Below are 17,861 nucleotides of genomic sequence, written 5' to 3'. Positions count from 1 at the left end.
TCACCAGGTGTGTAATTTGTGCTGGTCCCTGGACCATCACGACACCACAAGCAAGGCCTGCTGGTGGTTCAGGTCCAGGAAGACTCTGCGCTACCTTTGAGAAAGCTGCAGGGCACATCACAAGATGCACAGGCCCTCCACGGAGGAGGCCCCAGACATCTTCGGGGAAGAACCCCCCCCCATACCACCCCACAAACCCCTTCCCTCCACCCCCATGAAGTTGATGTCAAGTAACTGGAGTCCAGTTTGAGAACTCAGCCACATTTGGGTTGTCGTCTTATAAGACTATCTCGTAAGACCGGGGTGCACATCTGTAGAGGATCAGACAGATGGGCTCACATCCTCTGCAGACGGGAGCTTGTGGTTGTTGCAATTACAAGAGGTTCATGGGGGATGCAAACTCGAAGGTGGCGATTTTGATCCTGTGGCAGATAATCGTACATAAGGTGGTGCCAAAGTTCTGCAGAGTAAATGTCTCTTGTTCTATCCAGAGGTATAGAATACAAATTTAAATCTGACAGAGTCCCTGTGTATATGTCATTGTTCCAATGACTAACAGGTCTACTAACATGGAATAGAATGAGCATTACAGGCCTGGTATACTTCATATGTCTAGGTGTTCAAAAACTCCCTTCCAACACTTTCCAACTCTGGAAAATATTTTCCCTTGCTGAGAAAATAAAAGTGAACATGCCTATTTCTGCTTTCATAAGCAAAGTACATGTGCGTATAGTTTTTGGATGTGAAATCTACCTCTGGAAACTTGAGATTATTGAAGGTTTTCACTCATTCCCAGGCAAACCTTTGTGAAGTCCTGAAAGCTGTAAATCTGCACCAATGAGTGAGTGTTAACCTCGAATCAGGCTCTTGGCCCTCAGCAGCACTGAGCACACTCCAGACTGACCTTAGCTGAGAGGTCCAAGAGGGGAGGCATATCACCAACACAAGGCCCAGAGATGACCTCTCTGGTCAACAAGACAACCAGTGCATAGTGAACATCTGGTGTCAGTTCTAAGGCAGTACTGGATGCCTGCGGGGTCTAGTGGACACTGGACTAACACATTCAGACAGGGATCTGTGTTTGACTGCATAGTCATAGAGTTAAATCCTTACAGGTCCTCTCTGCATTTCATCCTGCTTCATACTGCACATTTTAAAACATGCTTGAGAATAGTTTAAAAGAGAAGTGCAATTTTGAATATTAGATATTTTTTGCACTTTTGAATTTCATGTAAGCAATGATTTAAAAAAAAAAAAAAACGCAAAGAGGTACTTATTCACTAGAGTTTCTGGATGCAGAAGAGACACAGATATTTGGACTAGTCAGTTTAAACATTTTCAGTGTGTACTGTCTATCCATACAAGAAAGTTTAACAGTGTGGGTGCAAGCCTAACTTATTGGGGTATCGAATTCCACAACGGGAAGAGGGCTGCAATGCCTATAAAATAAAGATCTCTGAAGCATTCACACTTCTATTCAAGCCTATTGGTCAACAAACAGGCCACCCCCACCTCCCCCCTTTGCATGACCCCTCCTAGAGGGCATCACATTCCAGTACAGAGAATAGTTATTATCCCACAAAAGCTCCCATCACACCATGTCTTCCGGAGGCAAATCACATCTACATTTAAGGAATTCAGGTGATCCAACTTTTCCCTACTATTCCTTATGCCTGCTACATTCCAGGAGATAACCTTAAGCTCATTTTTAGTGATATAACTGTACTGGGTGAGTCATAGAGGAAGAACTATTTAAAACTCATGGCAACCAATTGCAGGAGTACGTTTCAATGCTTAGATCTCGGGAGCTTGGATTTGGAGTTTCCCTAAGTAACACCTGTCTACCATGCCTCCCTAAAGAAACTTTCAATTCCTGATGGCCTGGAAGGGGACCATTAATGTGGGGAAGGGGCAGAGATGAGGCCCATCCACTATCCCCCTTCCCATTCTGGTAAAAATCCCCACCAACAAAATGACTTCCCTTTCCCCAGATATTGGGATAACATCAATGCCCCTACATTGCATCCATTCAGACGTTTTTAAAATCTCATTAACCAGAAGTTTCAAGTAAAAGGACACCCTTGTTTTGGTACCATGTCCCGAGTCCACAAGAGATACCAGGTTAGTATCACTGCTTTGAATTAACCTCAGAGGTTCTATCTCTGAGAAACATTTTAATAGTAAGGGTCTATTCAAAATTAAATCCTAGACCCCTCCCTCTCCATGAACAGCAAATCAATGCCCTAACCGCCTCCTGCTTCCACACACTTCGCACTCTAAAAAAAATCCTTCAAATGGATTCCCCCAGAGACCAGGAAGACAGTCACCCATGCACTCATCAGCAGCAGACTAGACTACGGTAACGCCCTCTACGCCGACACCACTCTCAAACTCAAACGCAAACTCCAGAGAATCCAGAACACAGCCGCACGCCTCGTCCTTGGCCTCCCCCGCCACAAACGAATCTCACCACACCTCAAATCCCTTCACTGGCTCCCCATAGACAAGAGAATCACATTCAAGATCCTCATCCACGCTCACAAATCCCTCCACAACACCGGCCCAACCTACCTCAACGAAAGAGTGAACTTCCACACTCCCACACGCAACCTCCGATCAGCTCACCTCGACCTAGCCACAGTCCCCCGCATCCACCGAACCACCACAGGAGGCAGGGCCTTCTCCTACCTCGCCCCAAAACCTGGAACTCCCTCCCCACCAACCTTCGCAAAACCAAAGACCTCCTGCTCTTCAGAAAGAGCCTCAAGACATGGCTGTTCGAACAGTGACCCTCCCTGCCCCCTTTTAACCCCCCCCCACTCCCAGCGCCTTGAGACCCTCACGGGTGAGTAGCGCGCTCTATACATTTTTTTGATTGATTGATTGATTGATTGATTGATTAAGATGAAAGTGTCCACATTGCACTGCCTCTGCTACTTTCCATCTGGGACAGCCGCCCTGACCGGCCCTTCTTCAGCCTGGATCTACAAACGGTATAGCCATGGGGTTCAAGGCCAGCGAGCCAGGCTGTGGCGATGCCAAGCGGTCCTCCATAAATATCCCTCCTTCTCTTATTTCGACTGGGGGCTTGAGGGGCTAGGGATCAAAATGGCCTGGGAGACGGTTTCGCAATGGTCTTTCCAACGTTTGAAACTCTTGCAGGGTGGGTTCCTACTCTATAAATCGCACCTTTTTTAAAAAATTCTACGATTCTGTTTTTTTCACCCCATTCCATATTTGCCTTTTTGTTCAATGGTCCTAACTCCGGTGAGCAGGAATCTCCTGCAGATGTCTCCACCCTAGAGTGAGCTTTGAACATTGGAAAAACTTCCTGTTTCACACTCTGTGTCTTTCCACCAAGTTCCCCCCCCACTGTGGCATATCATAAAAAATAAATATGATGGAATCAACCAGGCTTTCGGCAGGGAAACATTCATGGATGGCTCTTTAACCTGTGGCTTCCCAGCCTGGGAGCTAAAGTCTATCCCAGGATGTACATCTTTATTCCCCACTGCACTAAATGGCATTGATGCATTGACTGAAGAGTTGAGGAGGACCGTTTATAATCAGCTCCCTTACCGATGGTCAGTACTTTCAATATTGCAGTCGCTGTGTAGAAGATGCAGTCAGTCCTTCCAACAAATGTTCCCAGCAAGTTTAAGATCGAGAGAGTAGTCTCTCCAAACTGAGTAACAAGGCGGAGACCTTTACATCTTATTCTGGTGGATTACTCAGTAGCTTATCACTAGTAAAGAGCTGCAGACCTGTAGACTGGCAGGGGAGAGGATCCTCTGTGTTGCAGATTATGATCCCCTCCTTTGGTCCATATCTCCTACATAGGTTTATATCCAGGTCTGGCAGCATGAAGTCGTCTGTCTGAGACCCAGTGTCTATTCTTTGTGATGGATCTTCCCTCTGAGGGGCCAAGGACTTATCTACCCTGTCCGAGGCTGGCCCCTGAGTAGTGCATAAGTCGTTTGGAGGCTTAACTAGAGGCAGAGAGGATGCTTTTTGGGAGCCATGATCATCTTCTTGGCATTGGAACACCTGTGGTGTGGGAAATGATCCTGTCCAATTCTTGAGGAGCAACAGTTGGGGCAACCCTTTTGGGGCTTGGCCCCCTCAGACCTCCGTGCCACAAAGCCCCATTAGAACCCACATGGCTAATCACATTAGTTTCAAAAGCCTCTGGCGAAGGTTTCTCCTTTCCCAAAAAGAAACAAAATTGGTTCTTGCCCTTCAAAGCAGAGAATCGAAGATCTCTATTTTGTAAAGGATTAGACCTGTTTTTTTAACAAAACGTCCCTGGGAGCAGGCGACCAGGTCTCAGCTTCTAATGCCACAAGCACAACCTGATTTGACACATTTCTTGAGGTCAGGAGGGGGAGGGACTCCTTTGCCCCCCTTTGAATGTGAGAGCTTATTAACCGACTGAGGGCTTGGGGATATCTTGTCCTGACCTCCGGTGTGAATTGCCGCTTCCAGGGGTCACTAGTGCCCCACACCAGCCAGCAAATCCCTCTGAGGGAAAGTTTTTACAATCCTGTGGACTGAGGAGCCGGCATAGGCCCGCCCAAAGGAGTGAGTATAGAAAAATCATCCTTGAGGCTTTCAGGAGAATCCTCCTTATGAACAGTAGGGTAATCCCCATTTTGCACAACAAAGGCCGCTCTAGGGTGCTGCCTCTTCTTCTAGAACAGTGGTTCCCAGCCTTTTGATTTCTGTGGACCCCCCACTTTAACATTAATGGGACCCAGGGACCCTCACTGAATCATCATTGGAATCCGGGGACTCCCGCATGAGTCATTACTGGAAGCTGGGGACCTAATTTGTCAACATTTGTTAATTTTCTAGGCTCTCGCGGATCCCCTGAGAAGGCTTCCCGGACCCCCAGGGAACCACTGTTCTAGGAGATTAAAAATTCCTTAATTGCGACAACCCAGCTCAGTTGAGAGAGAGAGAGGCGAACGGAGGCTGAGAAAGAGGGGTGCGGGGCAACAAACCGCACCCTGAACTACAAGCGGCCGCCTCAGCTGCCGGACGTGCACCCCTCCTCACCGGGCCCCCCTATTGGGGGACTCCAGCCGCAGGATCCGTCCCCCACTCGCCTTTCTACAAGTCCAACCAGTGACCAATTTCAATACCGCAAAAGGGGGTAAGTTAAGGCCAGATGGGCAGACAGGCAGGCAGGAGGGCTGGGCAGTGGTTTCATCTTCTCCTGTAGATTACAGGAGGGCACAAGCATACTCACTGTGCACTGCGTACCCACTGGTGTCACTGCTTACCCCAATGTTATGTGCGCGGACATCCACATTCACAGGGCTCCTTCCATAGCGCTCTGCGAGACCAAAGGGGGCCCAGACCTCTATGACTCGGGAGGGGGGGGCAATCAAAAGAGGTGACGCCCAAAAAACCCCGGGCCCAGGAGAAGGGGGCGTGTGGCGCTCCACCACACTCACGGCACTATCCATTCCACCCCATTCTGCTGCGTCGGCAGACACAGTGCCGCAGGGTCCAGCATGCCAGGCTGGGATGGCACATACAGGACAGCCACGTGCACGTCCCCCCAGCGCTGCACCCCCACAGGCCCCGTAAACCTCTATGGAGGCGGCGGGCTGGGAGGTCAAGCTCCGTGCAAGTCAGGGCAGCGTGGCTCTGGTGGCTCAGTGTGGCGATCAGTGATCTCTGTGGCTCTGGTGGCTCAGTGTGGCGATCAGTGATTTCCTCCATCACTGCACAGGACGTGCAGCTCAGGGCAGCGTGGCTCAGTGTGGAGATCAGTGGCGATCAGTGATCTCCATCACTGCACAGGACGTGCAGCTCAGGGCAGCGTGGTTCTGGTGGCTCAGTGTGGCGATCAGTGATCTCCTCCATCACTGCACAGGACGTGCAGCTCAGGGCAGCGTGGCTCAGTGTGGCGATCAGTGGCGATCAGTGATCTCCATCACTGCACAGGACGTGCAGCTCAGGGCAGCGTGGTTCTGGTGGCTCAGTGTGGCGATCAGTGATCTCCTTTATCACTGCACAGGACGTGCAGCTCAGGGCAGCGTGGCTCTGGTGGCTCAGTGTGGCGATCAGTGATCTCTGTGGCTCTGGTGGCTCAGTGTGGCGATCAGTGATCTCCTCCATCACTGCACAGGACGTGCAGCTCAGTGCAGCGTGGCTCTGGTGGCTCAGTGTGGCGATCAGTGATCTCTGTGGCTCTGGTGGCTCAGTGTGGCGATCAGTGATCTCCTCCATCACTGCACAGGACGTGCAGCTCAGGGCAGCGTGGCTCAGTGTGGCGATCAGTGGCGATCAGTGATCTCCATCACTGCACAGGACGTGCAGCTCAGTGCAGCGTGGCTCTGGTGGCTCAGTGTGGCGATCAGTGATCTCCTCCATCACTGCACAGGACGTGCAGCTCAGTGCAGCGTGGCTCTGGTGGCTCAGTGTGGCGATCAGTGATCTCCTCCATCACTACACAGGACGTGCAGCTCAGTGCAGCGTGGCTCAGTGTGGCGATCAGTGGCGATCAGTGATCTCCATCACTGCACAGGACGTGCAGCTCAGGGCAGCGTGGCTCAGTGTGGCGATCAGTGGCGATCAGTGATCTCCATCACTGCACAGGACGTGCAGCTCGGCAATCTCTCGGAGTCAGTCACTCCTCTGCCCAGGCACACTACCCCGTCCCCTCACTCTGTCTAGCACAGGACTCACACTGGTGGAGTCCCGGTCACTGTGAAGCTTTGATCTGGGTGCCCGTCCACCCAGGGGGCGCCGGGTCACGGTGATAGCTGCCCACCCCTGCTGGGGGTGGGATGACCATCACAACACGTTTGTCATGCTAGGCATTCGTGGCCATCTACATTTTGTTCAGTAACATCTACATTTTGTTCAGTAAAAAAAAATGCTTTGGGAGGTGTTTTTCTCTAAACAAAAGTGACTTGTAAAGAGGTTGATTTAAACATAGAAAACCTTCAGGAGCGGTTGTGGCGGCGGCTCCCGGTTCAGCACAGAGATGCTTGGGAGGCAGGGATTCCTGAACAGGGTGGAGCGAGGGCCCCGGGTAGGCAGGGATTCCTGAACAGGGTGGAGCGAGGGCCCCGGGTAGGCAGGGATTCCTGAACAGGGTGGAGGGAGGGCCCCGGGTAGGCAGGGATTCCTGAACAGGGTGGAGGGAGGGCCCCGGGGAGGCAGGGATTCCTGAACAGGGTGGAGGGAGGGCCCCGGGTAGGCAGGGATTCCTGAACAGGGTGGAGGGAGGGCCCCGGGGAGGCAGGGATTCCTGAACAGGGTGGAGGGAGGGCCCCGGGGAGGCAGGGATTCCTGAACAGGGTGGAGGGAGGGCCCCGTTTCTGCTTCCGACGATGCTGAGCCCAGGGCCATACTGGGATGTCTCCGACTGGATGCTGAGTCCAGGGCCATACCGGGATGTCTCCGATGATGCTGAGTCTAGGGCCATACCGGGATGTCTCCGATGATGCTGAGTCCAGGGCCATACCGGGATGTCTCCGATGATGCTGAGTCCAGGGCCATACCGGGATGTCTCCGATGATGCTGAGTCTAGGGCCATACCGGGATGTCTCCGACTGGATGCTGAGTCCAGGGCCATACCGGGATGTCTCCGATGATGCTGAGTCGAGGGCCAGGGGAGGCAGGCGTTGCTGAGTCCAGGGCCAGGGAAGGCAGGGATTCCTGAACAGGGTGGAGGGAGGGCCCCGTTTCTGCTTCCGACGTTGCTGAAGTCCAGGGCCATACTGGGATGTCTCCAACGCCGAAGGACTCCACACGGTGACTGGGGAGGGCGCCAACGAGCCTCCTGGTCTCGCTGTCAGAGCCGTTCCCCTTCCAAGCTGACTCCGACCCTTGCCCCGACATCTCCGAGTCCAGTCGAAGAATCACATGAAGCTGTTCTGTGGCTGTTTGGCACAAGGTACATTGAGGGGGCGTATTGTAGCCTATGAGACGGTGGTGTAGCCCCCCAGATCCCCACAGCAGTCACTCACACTGAGCGGATTGTAAAACGCTCACATGGTAGTCGTCCATCTTGGTGTCCCCTCATCTCTTTTTTGTTTGTTTTTGTTAGCATTTTAAGAACTTATAAACAACACAGTGTTGCACAGTTGGTCAGCTGATCATGAATTATATGAACACATCTCATTGTACCCCCAAGAAGTTGAACTTCTTTGCCTCCCACTTCCTTAGCCCCCTTGATACCTGCTGTTTGCCCCAATACTGCCCATGTTTTGTTCCATTTCCTAGGGCAGCCCCTGCCCTCATAGGTTGTATTTTCCATTACCAAGCACCAAGGTACCAGCTCCGTTCCTCCTTCATTGAACCGCCCTATATTTGAATGTTTCCAATTTCGAATTAAGGGCCTGACTTAGATTTCGGGGGACGGGTTACTTCATCACAACCATGATGGATATCCCGGCGGCCAAAATATAAATCCAATTATTTTCTGTGGGATTTATGTTTCGGTGACGGATATCCCATCTGCAGAAATACAAATCCCATGGTTTCCTGTGGGATTCATATTTCACTGGACAGGATACCTGTCACCGTTGAGATGGACTAACCCGTCCCCTGAAATCAAATTCAAGCCTTAAATCTTTGAGGTGGCAACTTGCATGACCTTTAGCTGCGACTGGAAAGTTGCAGCTCATTGGGAGGTTGTTGTAATTCTAGCGGGCTGTTACATGCTGCTATGTCTCTGCTGCTAGTGGGCGGGAATGAACTGTGGATCTGCTTAGGATGCAGTTTAAGGTCTCACATGTACTTTATCGCTTGACTGAGAATTTATCACATCTGATGTAAATTTGCTGCAGCTGATGTACATTGATGCAAGGTGCCACCTAGTTACTCCAGCAGGTAGCTATATACTGCTACTACATCCCTGCTGCTGAGAGGGCTGCAAGAACTATGGGCTGCCTACTGCGCACTTTAAGGATTCATATCCACCTTATTTGTTCTACTGAGCTTTTCAATCAATCACATTTGTTACAAAGGATACTGTAAACTGACGCAAGAGGCCATTCAGCATCTAATTCCTCTCTTGTTATTGTTTTAAGTAACTAAGTAAATAAAAAAAACTTGAAACCCTTTGTCATCACTTTGAATATAGGCAGTGAACAGCCACATCTCTTAATGTGATCAAAACAAAATATCTTTCAGACATAAATCGCAATGAATAAAACAAAGAAATCAACATAGTGAAAGGTTATCCCATTGATTTTTCATTGTTCTCTACTCCAGTTGGTCTTTTTCATCGCTGCAACAACACTATGGGGGTTATTCTAACTTTGGAGGAGGTGTTAATCCGTCCCAAAAGTGACGGTAAAGTGACGGATTTACCACCAGCCGTATTACGAGTCCATTATATCCTATGGAACTCGTAATACGGCTGGTGGTATATCCGTCACTTTACCGTCACTTTTGGGACGGATTAACACCTCCTCCAAAGTTAGAATAACCCCCTATATCTGCCTGCGATTAACCCCGAGATAGATATCGGCCTGTTCGTAAATGGCCATATGCTGGGACACAGTGCGGGCCCTTAGGGTGATCCCTTTGCCGGGCCCTTAGGGTGACCCCTTTGCCCCATTCTGAATGCCCCAGTGATATAAACCTTGTCTGAATCCTCTCGAGGAGGGCTCAAGCTGCAGGTAGGTGCTGGACCTCCAGGTCTGGATAAGGATGGATCTGAAGAGGAGGCTTTCAAAGTCATGTCCTTGCTTTAGGCAGCCTAGATATGGATTGATCAATCCTATCAGTCAACATGGCCAACTACATTTTCATCCTTATAGAAAAAAAACTCATACACTGGAACAAATGGGCTAATACATCTGGCAAGTAAAGAGTGTCACCAAGATTTGAGCCATAAATATTTATTGGATTCCCTTATACACAATTCAGTGTATTTGCCTAAATAGAAAGTGAATGCATTGCAGCGAACTATCGATTATGAAAACAGGAGAGATGCATATACACATTTACTTAAATAATTACGATAGCAATTGGTCAAGTGTCATTTTAACATTGGCTTCTTTCAGAATTCCTTATCAACTGAGGTCTAAGTGTGCATAACAAATTCTCCTGTAGCCAAAACTCTAGCAGGGCCACTGACACCTATTTACAAACACAACAAAAAAATAACCAGGGCGCACACAGCACTTGCATCAGATTTGAACTCTGTGCAACATAATGGAGAATTATATGCACAAGTAGTATTTGCACATGTAATTACCCCTCGACAGCTGCTACGAAAAGGTAGTCATGACTAGGTAATGCCTAGTGGTAACGGACTGCTTAAAGACAGCAGCTGATGGCAACTTGAACTCTGTTCGAAACGCAAGTTCACGCTAAGACGCAGAAGCACAATGAGAGATAGTTTGATCACTAAATCAGGGTCCTACTCACCCAGCGCAGGATTCAGCGAGGACCACTGACTAACGTCATGTCCACAAACCACAGAGATTGATAAATTAGGAGAAGGGAGAATGGGTGAGCGCATCATTGTACACAAGTGTAAATTCCTGTGCAAAGTCAGACACAAGCAATAACTAAAGTTTAGGAAACAGTACTAGAGGTGACACATTTATGTTCCCACAGTGATACTGTAACATTTCAGAACAGAAAAAAAGTAATTTCTGGGGAAAAATAATCATTGTGCCCCTTGCAGCACAAAAAAGAAAACTCCTCTAGACACCACAATCACCTCGGGTCTAGAAGGTTACCCTGTGGACCCTCCTCCTACAGCAAGAAGCAGTGAGAAGCGCAGTCGCCCATGACAGTGTCTGGGAAGTCCCTCTGGTGCACAGACAGATGTTAGACTATTGACAAGATTTACTTTTGGAGAAACATGCAAGACACTTTCCACCAGTGATGGTGAGAGGAGCACCCTTCTTTGTGACCGGTCCCAATTATACTCCTACTTTGCCTTCCCAGAGGGATGGCTGCTTCTGGAGGATGAACTTCTTCGACTTTTCCATATGTCTATTATCTTAGCAGCATGCGAGAGTCCTTCTCCGACGCCTCGGATAATATCCGTAATGAAATTCTTGTTCTTGGCCTCGCTGACCTCACTCTTCAGGGTGGAGATTTCACTCTCCATCATCCTAGCCTTCTCTTGGAAGCCCTTCTCCATCATCTCCTCATGGATCTTTAGTTTACTCTCTAGTGCCTTCTCAGCTTCCTTCTTGATGTTCTCTGCCTCCTCCTCCATCTTACACTGCAATTGTGCCACGCTCTCCTGGTGGCTGCGCTCCTGGTCCCTCAGCAGCTGCTCCGCCTGCAAATTCTTCTCCTCGGCCACCTTCTTCTCCTGCTCGATCAGAGCCACCCTCTCCTTCTCATCTAGTAACGAAATGGTAAAGAATGAGATAAAGCTGGTGGAAAGGTAATTTATTGAACTTTCTCAACACCACAAAGGTCAGAAAAGGAAATATAACAAACAAAATTGCTAGAAATTATTGCCTAGCGTTGTCAATTTTGACAGTCAGAAACTTTGAACTCCGAAGAAAAATTGTACATTGGAAATATAATAGTTTGCTGTTGGACTTGGTCCTTCCTGCAGGGTCATCCCCTAACTTTTTGCCTTCATCCTCCTGTTTTTCTGAACCCATTTTGTAGCACCATCGCTAATCAGTGCTAAAGTGCTTGTGCTCTATCCTTAAAACTTGGTAGAATTGGTTTACCCTCAATTGGCAGATTTCGCTTACCTGTAGGTCCCTAATAAAGTGGTACTGTCTGTACCCACGGCCTGTAAATTAAATGCTACTGCTGCACCTGAGCACTGATTGTGCCACCCACTTAAGTAGCCATTTGAACACGTCTCAGGCCTGACATTGCAGCCTGTGTGAGGAGTTGTAAACTGCCATTTTTACCTGACAAAATAAACCATTTTGACCATTGACATATGTATTAAACCTTCCCTTTTAATACATGTAAGGTCACCCCCTGTGGTAGGCCCTAAACAGCCCAAAGGGAACGTCCAGTGTATTTTAAAACTTATGACATGTACTTTTAAGTTTCATATGTCATGGTAGGCCTGCACATGTCCTGGTACCTGCAAGGCCCACTTCTGCCATTGGATAATATTGGTATTACCTTATTGCATTTAATAAGATGTATCTTCCAATTGGGAGCAGGGAGATGAGTTAAGTTTGGTCGCTATAGAATGAAAATGTCACTTACCCAGTGTACATCTGTTCGTGGCATCAGTCACTGTAGATTCGCATGTTTTGCATAGCTCGCCATCTGGTGTTGGGTCGGAGTGTTACAAGTTGTTTTCTTCGAAGAAGTCTTTCGAGTCACGGGACCGAGTGACTCCTCCTTTTGTCTCCATTGCGCATGGGCGTCGACTCCATCTTCGATTGTTTTTCCCCGCAGAGGGTGAGGTAGGAGTTGTATTGTAGTAATAGTGCCCATGCAATGGAGTGGCTTAGTATGTACCTATTTAAGGTTGAAATGATATATATACAAATAGTTGAAGGTAACTTCCGAACTGCTACAGGCTCCCGGGGAGGCGGGTGGGCACATGCGAATCTACAGCGACTGATGCCACGAACAGATGTACACTGGGTAAGTGACATTTTCAGTTTGATGGCATCTGTCGCTGTAGATACGCATGTTTTACATAGACTAGTAAGCAGTTATCTCCTCAAAAGCGGTGGCTCAGCCTGTAGGAGTGGAAGTAGTCTGAAACAATGTTCTTAATACGGCTTGACCTACTGTGGCTTGTTGTGCGGATAACACGTCTACACAGTAGTGCTTGGTGAATGTGTGAGGCGTAGACCATGTGGCTGCCTTACATATTTCTTGCATTGGGATGTTTCCTAGAAAGGCCATGGTAGCACCTTTCTTTCTGGTTGAGTGTGCCCTTGGTGTAATGGGCAGCTGTCGTTTAGCTTTAAGGTAGCAGATTTGGATGCATTTAACTATCCATCTGGCTATACCTTGTTTTGATATTGGGTTTCCTGCATGAGGTTTTTGAAATGCAATAAATAGTTGTTTAGTCTTTCTGATGTTCTTTGTTCTGTCAATGTAATACATTAATGCTCTTTTGACATCTAATGTATGTAGTGCCCTCTCAGCTACGGAATCTGGCTGTGGGAAGAACACTGGAAGTTCCACTGTTTGATTTAGATGGAACGGTGAAATAACCTTTGGTAAAAATTTAGGATTAGTCCTTAGGACGACCATATTCTTGTGTAGTTGTATAAAAGGTTCTTGTATTGTAAACGCCTGAATCTCGCTTACTCTTCTTAAGGAAGTAATGGCGATGAGAAATGCAACCTTCCAGGTTAGGAACTGTATTTCGCAGGAGTGCATGGGTTCAAAAGGTCGACCCATAAGTCTAGTTAGGACAACATTTAGGTTCCATGAAGGAACAGGTGGTGTTCTTGGTGGTATAATTCTCTTAAGGCCCTCCATGAATGCTTTAATGACTGGTATCCTATATAGGGAAGTTGAATAGGTAGTCTGCAGGTATGCAGATATTTCTGCAAGGTGTATTTTAATGGAAGAGAAAGCTAGGTTAGATTTTTGTAAGTGAAGCAAGTAACCCACTACATCCTTCGGAGTTGCGTGTAGTGGTTGGATTTTATTAATATGGCAGTAGCAAACAAACCTCTTCCATTTACTTGCATAGCAGTGCCTAGTGGATGGCCTTCTAGCTTGCTTTATGACTTCCATACACTCTTGGGTAAGTTGTAAGTGTCCGAATTCTAGGATTTCAGGAGCCAGATTGCTAGATTCAGCGATGCTGGATCTGGGTGTCTGATCTGTTGGTTGTGTTGTGTTAACAGATCCGGCCTGTTGGGCAATTTGATGTGGGGTACTACCGATAGGTCTAGCAGCGTTGTGTACCAGGGTTGCCTTGCCCAAGTTGGTGCTATTAATATGAGTTTGAGTTTGTTTTGACTGAGTTTGTTTACCAGATAAGGAAGGAGAGGGAGAGGAGGAAAAGCGTAGGCAAATATCCCTGACCAGTTCATCCATAGGGCATTGCCCTGGGACTGCCTGTGAGGGTATCTGGATGCGAAGTTTTGGCATTTTGCGTTCTCTTTTGTCGCAAACAAGTCTATTTGAGGTGTTCCCCAGAGCTTGAAGTAAGTGTTCAGAGTTTGGGGGTGAATTTCCCATTCGTGGACCTGTTGGTGATCTCGAGAGAGATTGTCTGCGAGTTGATTCTGAATCCCTGGGATAAACTGTGCTATTAGGCGAATTTGGTTGTGAATTGCCCAATGCCATATCTTTTGTGCCAACAGGCTCAACTGCGTTGAGTGTGTCCCCCCTTGCTTGTTTAGATAATACATTGTTGTCATGTTGTCTGTTTTGACGAGAATGTATTTGTGGACTATTATTGGTTGGAAAGCCTTTAGTGCTTGAAAAACTGCTAGCAGTTCTAGGTGATTTATATGCAGTTTTGTTTGATGTACGTTCCATTGTCCTTGTATGCTGTGTTGATCGAGGTGTGCACCCCACCCTGTCATGGAAGCATCTGTTGTTATTACGTATTGTGGCACTGGGTCTTGGAAAGGCCGCCCTTTGTTTAAATTTATATTGTCCCACCATAGAAGCGAGAGGTAAGTTTGGCGGTCTATTAACACCAGATCTAGAAGGTGACCCTGTGCTTGTGACCATTGTGATGCTAGGCACTGTTGTAAGGGCCTCATGTGCAGTCTTGCGTTCGGGACAATGGCTATGCATGAAGACATCATGCCTAGGAGTTGTAATATCATCTTTGCTTGTATCTTTTGTGTTGGATACATGCGTTGTATGATGTTGTTGAAATTTTGAATTCTTTGTGGACTTGGAGTGGCTACTCCTTTTGTTGTGTTTATTATGGCTCCTAGGTACTGTTGTACCTTGCACGGCAGGATGTTTGATTTTGCGAAGTTGACGGTGAACCCTAGTTTGTAGAGGGTTTGTATGATTTGATTTGTGTGGTGTGAGCACTTTGCTAACGAATGGGTCTTGATTAGCCAGTCGTCTAGATACGGGAATACATGTATTTGCTGCCTTCTGATGTGTGCAGCGACTACTGCTAGACATTTTGTAAAGACTCTTGGTGCTGTTGTTAAACCGAAAGGCAATACTTTGAATTGGTAATGTATTCCTTTGAATACAAACCTTAGGTATTTCCTGTGCGATGGATGTATTGGTATATCGAAATACGCGTCTTTGAGATCTAAGGTCGTCATGTAGTCGTGTAGTTTCAGCAATGGTAACACTTCTTGTAGTGTGACCATGTGAAAGTGGTCTGATTTGATGTATGTGTTTACTATTCTGAGGTCTAGGATTGGTCTTAGCGTCTTGTCCTTCTTTGGTATTAAGAAGTACAGTGAATAAACTCCTGTGTTTATTTGTGTGTTTGGTACTAATTCGATTGCATTCTTTTGCAATAGTGCTTGAACTTCTGTCTCCAGGAGCTCGGAATGATGTTTTGATAAATTCTGTGCTCTTGGTGGTATGTTTGGAGGGAATTGTAGAAATTCTATGCAATAACCATGTTGGATAATTGCTAGAACCCAAGTGTCTGTAGTGATTTCCTGCCATGCTTTGTAATAATGACCTATTCTTCCCCCCACTGGTGGTGTGTGGAGGGGATGAGTGACATGTGAGTCACTGCTTAGTTGTAGGGGTTTTGGGGCTTTGAAATTTTCCCCTATTCCTAGGGAATTGCCCTCCTCTGTATTGGCCCCGAAAGCCTCCCCTGTACTGTCCCTGGTAACTGGACGGTGTTGCCTGTGAGGTGCTGGCTTGTGTGGCCTGACCCCGAAACCCCCCTCTAAAGGGTGTTTTGCGGAAGGTCTTGTAGTTTCCTCTGCTCTGCGGGGAGTAGAGTGCGCCCATGGCTTTAGCAGTGTCCGTGTCCTTTTTAAGTTTTTCTATCGCCGTGTCCACTTCTGGACCGAACAGTTCTTTTTCATTGAATGGCATATTGAGAACTGCCTGCTGTATCTCTGGTTTAAACCCAGACGTTCGTAGCCATGCATGCCTTCTGATGGTCACAGATGTATTAATAGTTCTTGCAGCTGTGTCTGCTGCGTCCATGGAGGAGTGTATCTGGTTGTTTGAAATGTTCTGACCTTCCTCAACCACTTGCTTTGCTCTCTTTTGTAGGTCCTTGGGTAGATGTTCAATGAGGTGTTGCATCTCATCCCAATGGGCTCTGTCATAGCGCGCAAGTAGTGTTTGAGAGTTAGCGATGCGCCACTGGTTTGCAGCCTGTGCTGTGACTCTCTTTCCAGCTGCATTGAACTTGCGGCTTTCCTTATCTGGGGGTGGTGCATCCCCAGATGTGTGGGAGTTGGCCCTTTTCCTAGCTGCTCCCACAACTACGGAATCTGGTGGCAGCTGTGTAGTGATGAAAACCGGGTCTGTAGGAGGCGCCTTATACTTCTTTTCCACTCTTGGTGTGATTGCCCTACTTTTGACCGGCTCCTTAAAGATTTCTTTTGCGTGCCGGAGCATACCAGGGAGCATAGGCAGGCTTTGGTAGGAGCTGTGGGTGGAGGAGAGGGTGTTGAATAAAAAGTCATCCTCGACCTGTTCTGAGTGGAGGCTTACATTGTGAAATTGTGCTGCTCTAGCCACCACTTGAGAATACGCAGTGCTGTCCTCTGGTGGAGATGGCTTCGTAGGGTATGCCTCCGGACTGTTATCTGACACTGGGGCGTCGTATAAGTCCCATGCGTCCTGATCCTGGTCACCCTGGCTCATGGTGGTGTGAGCTGGGGAATGTGATGGAGTTTGTGCTGGTGAGACGTTAATTACAGGGGGAGGAGAGGGTGGTGGAGTAACCTTTTTTACCACCTTTGTTTGTGGTGTTTGTTCAGTTTGGAACTCCAATCTTCTCTTTCTTCTAATAGGGGGAAGGGTGCTTATTTTTCCTGTCCCCTCCTGTATGAAAATACGCTTTTGCGTATGGTCTACATCGGTTGATTGCAGCTCTTCCTCAAACCTATGCTTTCGCATTTGGGAGGTTAGTGATTGCTCCTCTGTATAAGAGCCTGAAACTGGGTCGGTTGCAGGTTGTTTTGGCACCGAAACCCTGTTTGCATCTTTTTTCGGCTCCGAGGTGACTTTTTTCTTTTTCGGGGCCGAAACCTCTCGGCGTCGATCTTCGTCGGTGCCGCTGTCTCGGCGTCGAGCCGTGTCTACACCGCTATCTCGGTGTCGATGCTTGTCTCCAGCACTTTCTCGGTCCCGAGATGGCTGCGTGCCGGTTTCTCGACCGGAGTCGGACGGTCTCGGCACTGTTTGGGCCTTTTTCGGTGCCGGCGGTCAGTCACCGAATTTATGGGTCGAGCCATGGCCTGGTGGCAGTGGCGTCCCCTGGGCCTTGTCAATCTTCTTATGAGTGGCTTTCGACGTCTTACTCACGGTTCGTGGGTCATCGAATTCCTCGGAGTCGGATTCGTGGGTCGAAAAGGTTTCTTCCTCTTCTTGTTCCTCGAACTCTCGGTGGGCTGTCGGCGCGGACGCCATTTGAAGTCTTCTGGCTCGACGGTCTCGGAGTGTTTTTCGGGACCGGAACGCATGACAGGCCTCGCAGGTGTCTTCACTGTGCTCAGGTGACAGGCACAGGTTACAGACCAAGTGTTGGTCTGTATAGGGGTATTTGTTGTGGCATTTGGGACAGAAATGGAACGGGGTCCGTTCCATCGGCGTTCTTCTGCACGCGGTCGGGCCGACCAGGCCCCGACGGGGGATCGAAAAACTACCCCGAAGGGCACCGGAGCTCTTCGATCTTCGATGCGGTGTTGAATCTAACTACGCCGATCCCGAACGCAACAATACCGACGAAAATCTTCCGAAATTAGCTATCTTTCCGTTCCAAAACTCGGAGCGACAGGAACACGTCCGAACCC

The 17,861-nt window shown here is 48.3% G+C and overlaps 1 protein-coding gene across 3 annotated transcripts in view; it reads right to left on the bottom strand.

Annotated features, from left to right (window-relative positions):
* Positions 1 to 9,853: 9,853 nt before the first annotated feature.
* The window catches only part of LOC138246636 (guanylate-binding protein 1-like), a 47,924-nt gene continuing 39,916 nt past the window's right edge, over positions 9,854 to 17,861 (bottom strand). For all 3 annotated transcript variants that reach the window (XM_069201348.1, XM_069201349.1, XM_069201350.1), the window contains exon 10: positions 9,854 to 11,337. In XM_069201348.1, the coding sequence (XP_069057449.1) occupies positions 10,913 to 11,337 (425 nt within the window). In that variant the 3' untranslated portion in view covers positions 9,854 to 10,912. The remainder of the gene's footprint in view (positions 11,338 to 17,861) is intronic.

The sequence above is a fragment of the Pleurodeles waltl genome, chromosome 7 (genome assembly GCF_031143425.1).
Source record: "Pleurodeles waltl isolate 20211129_DDA chromosome 7, aPleWal1.hap1.20221129, whole genome shotgun sequence".
Classification (NCBI taxonomy): Eukaryota; Metazoa; Chordata; class Amphibia; order Caudata; family Salamandridae; genus Pleurodeles; species Pleurodeles waltl.
Note: the sequence above shows the minus strand (reverse complement) of the source record. Positions and strands in the feature narration are given on the sequence as shown.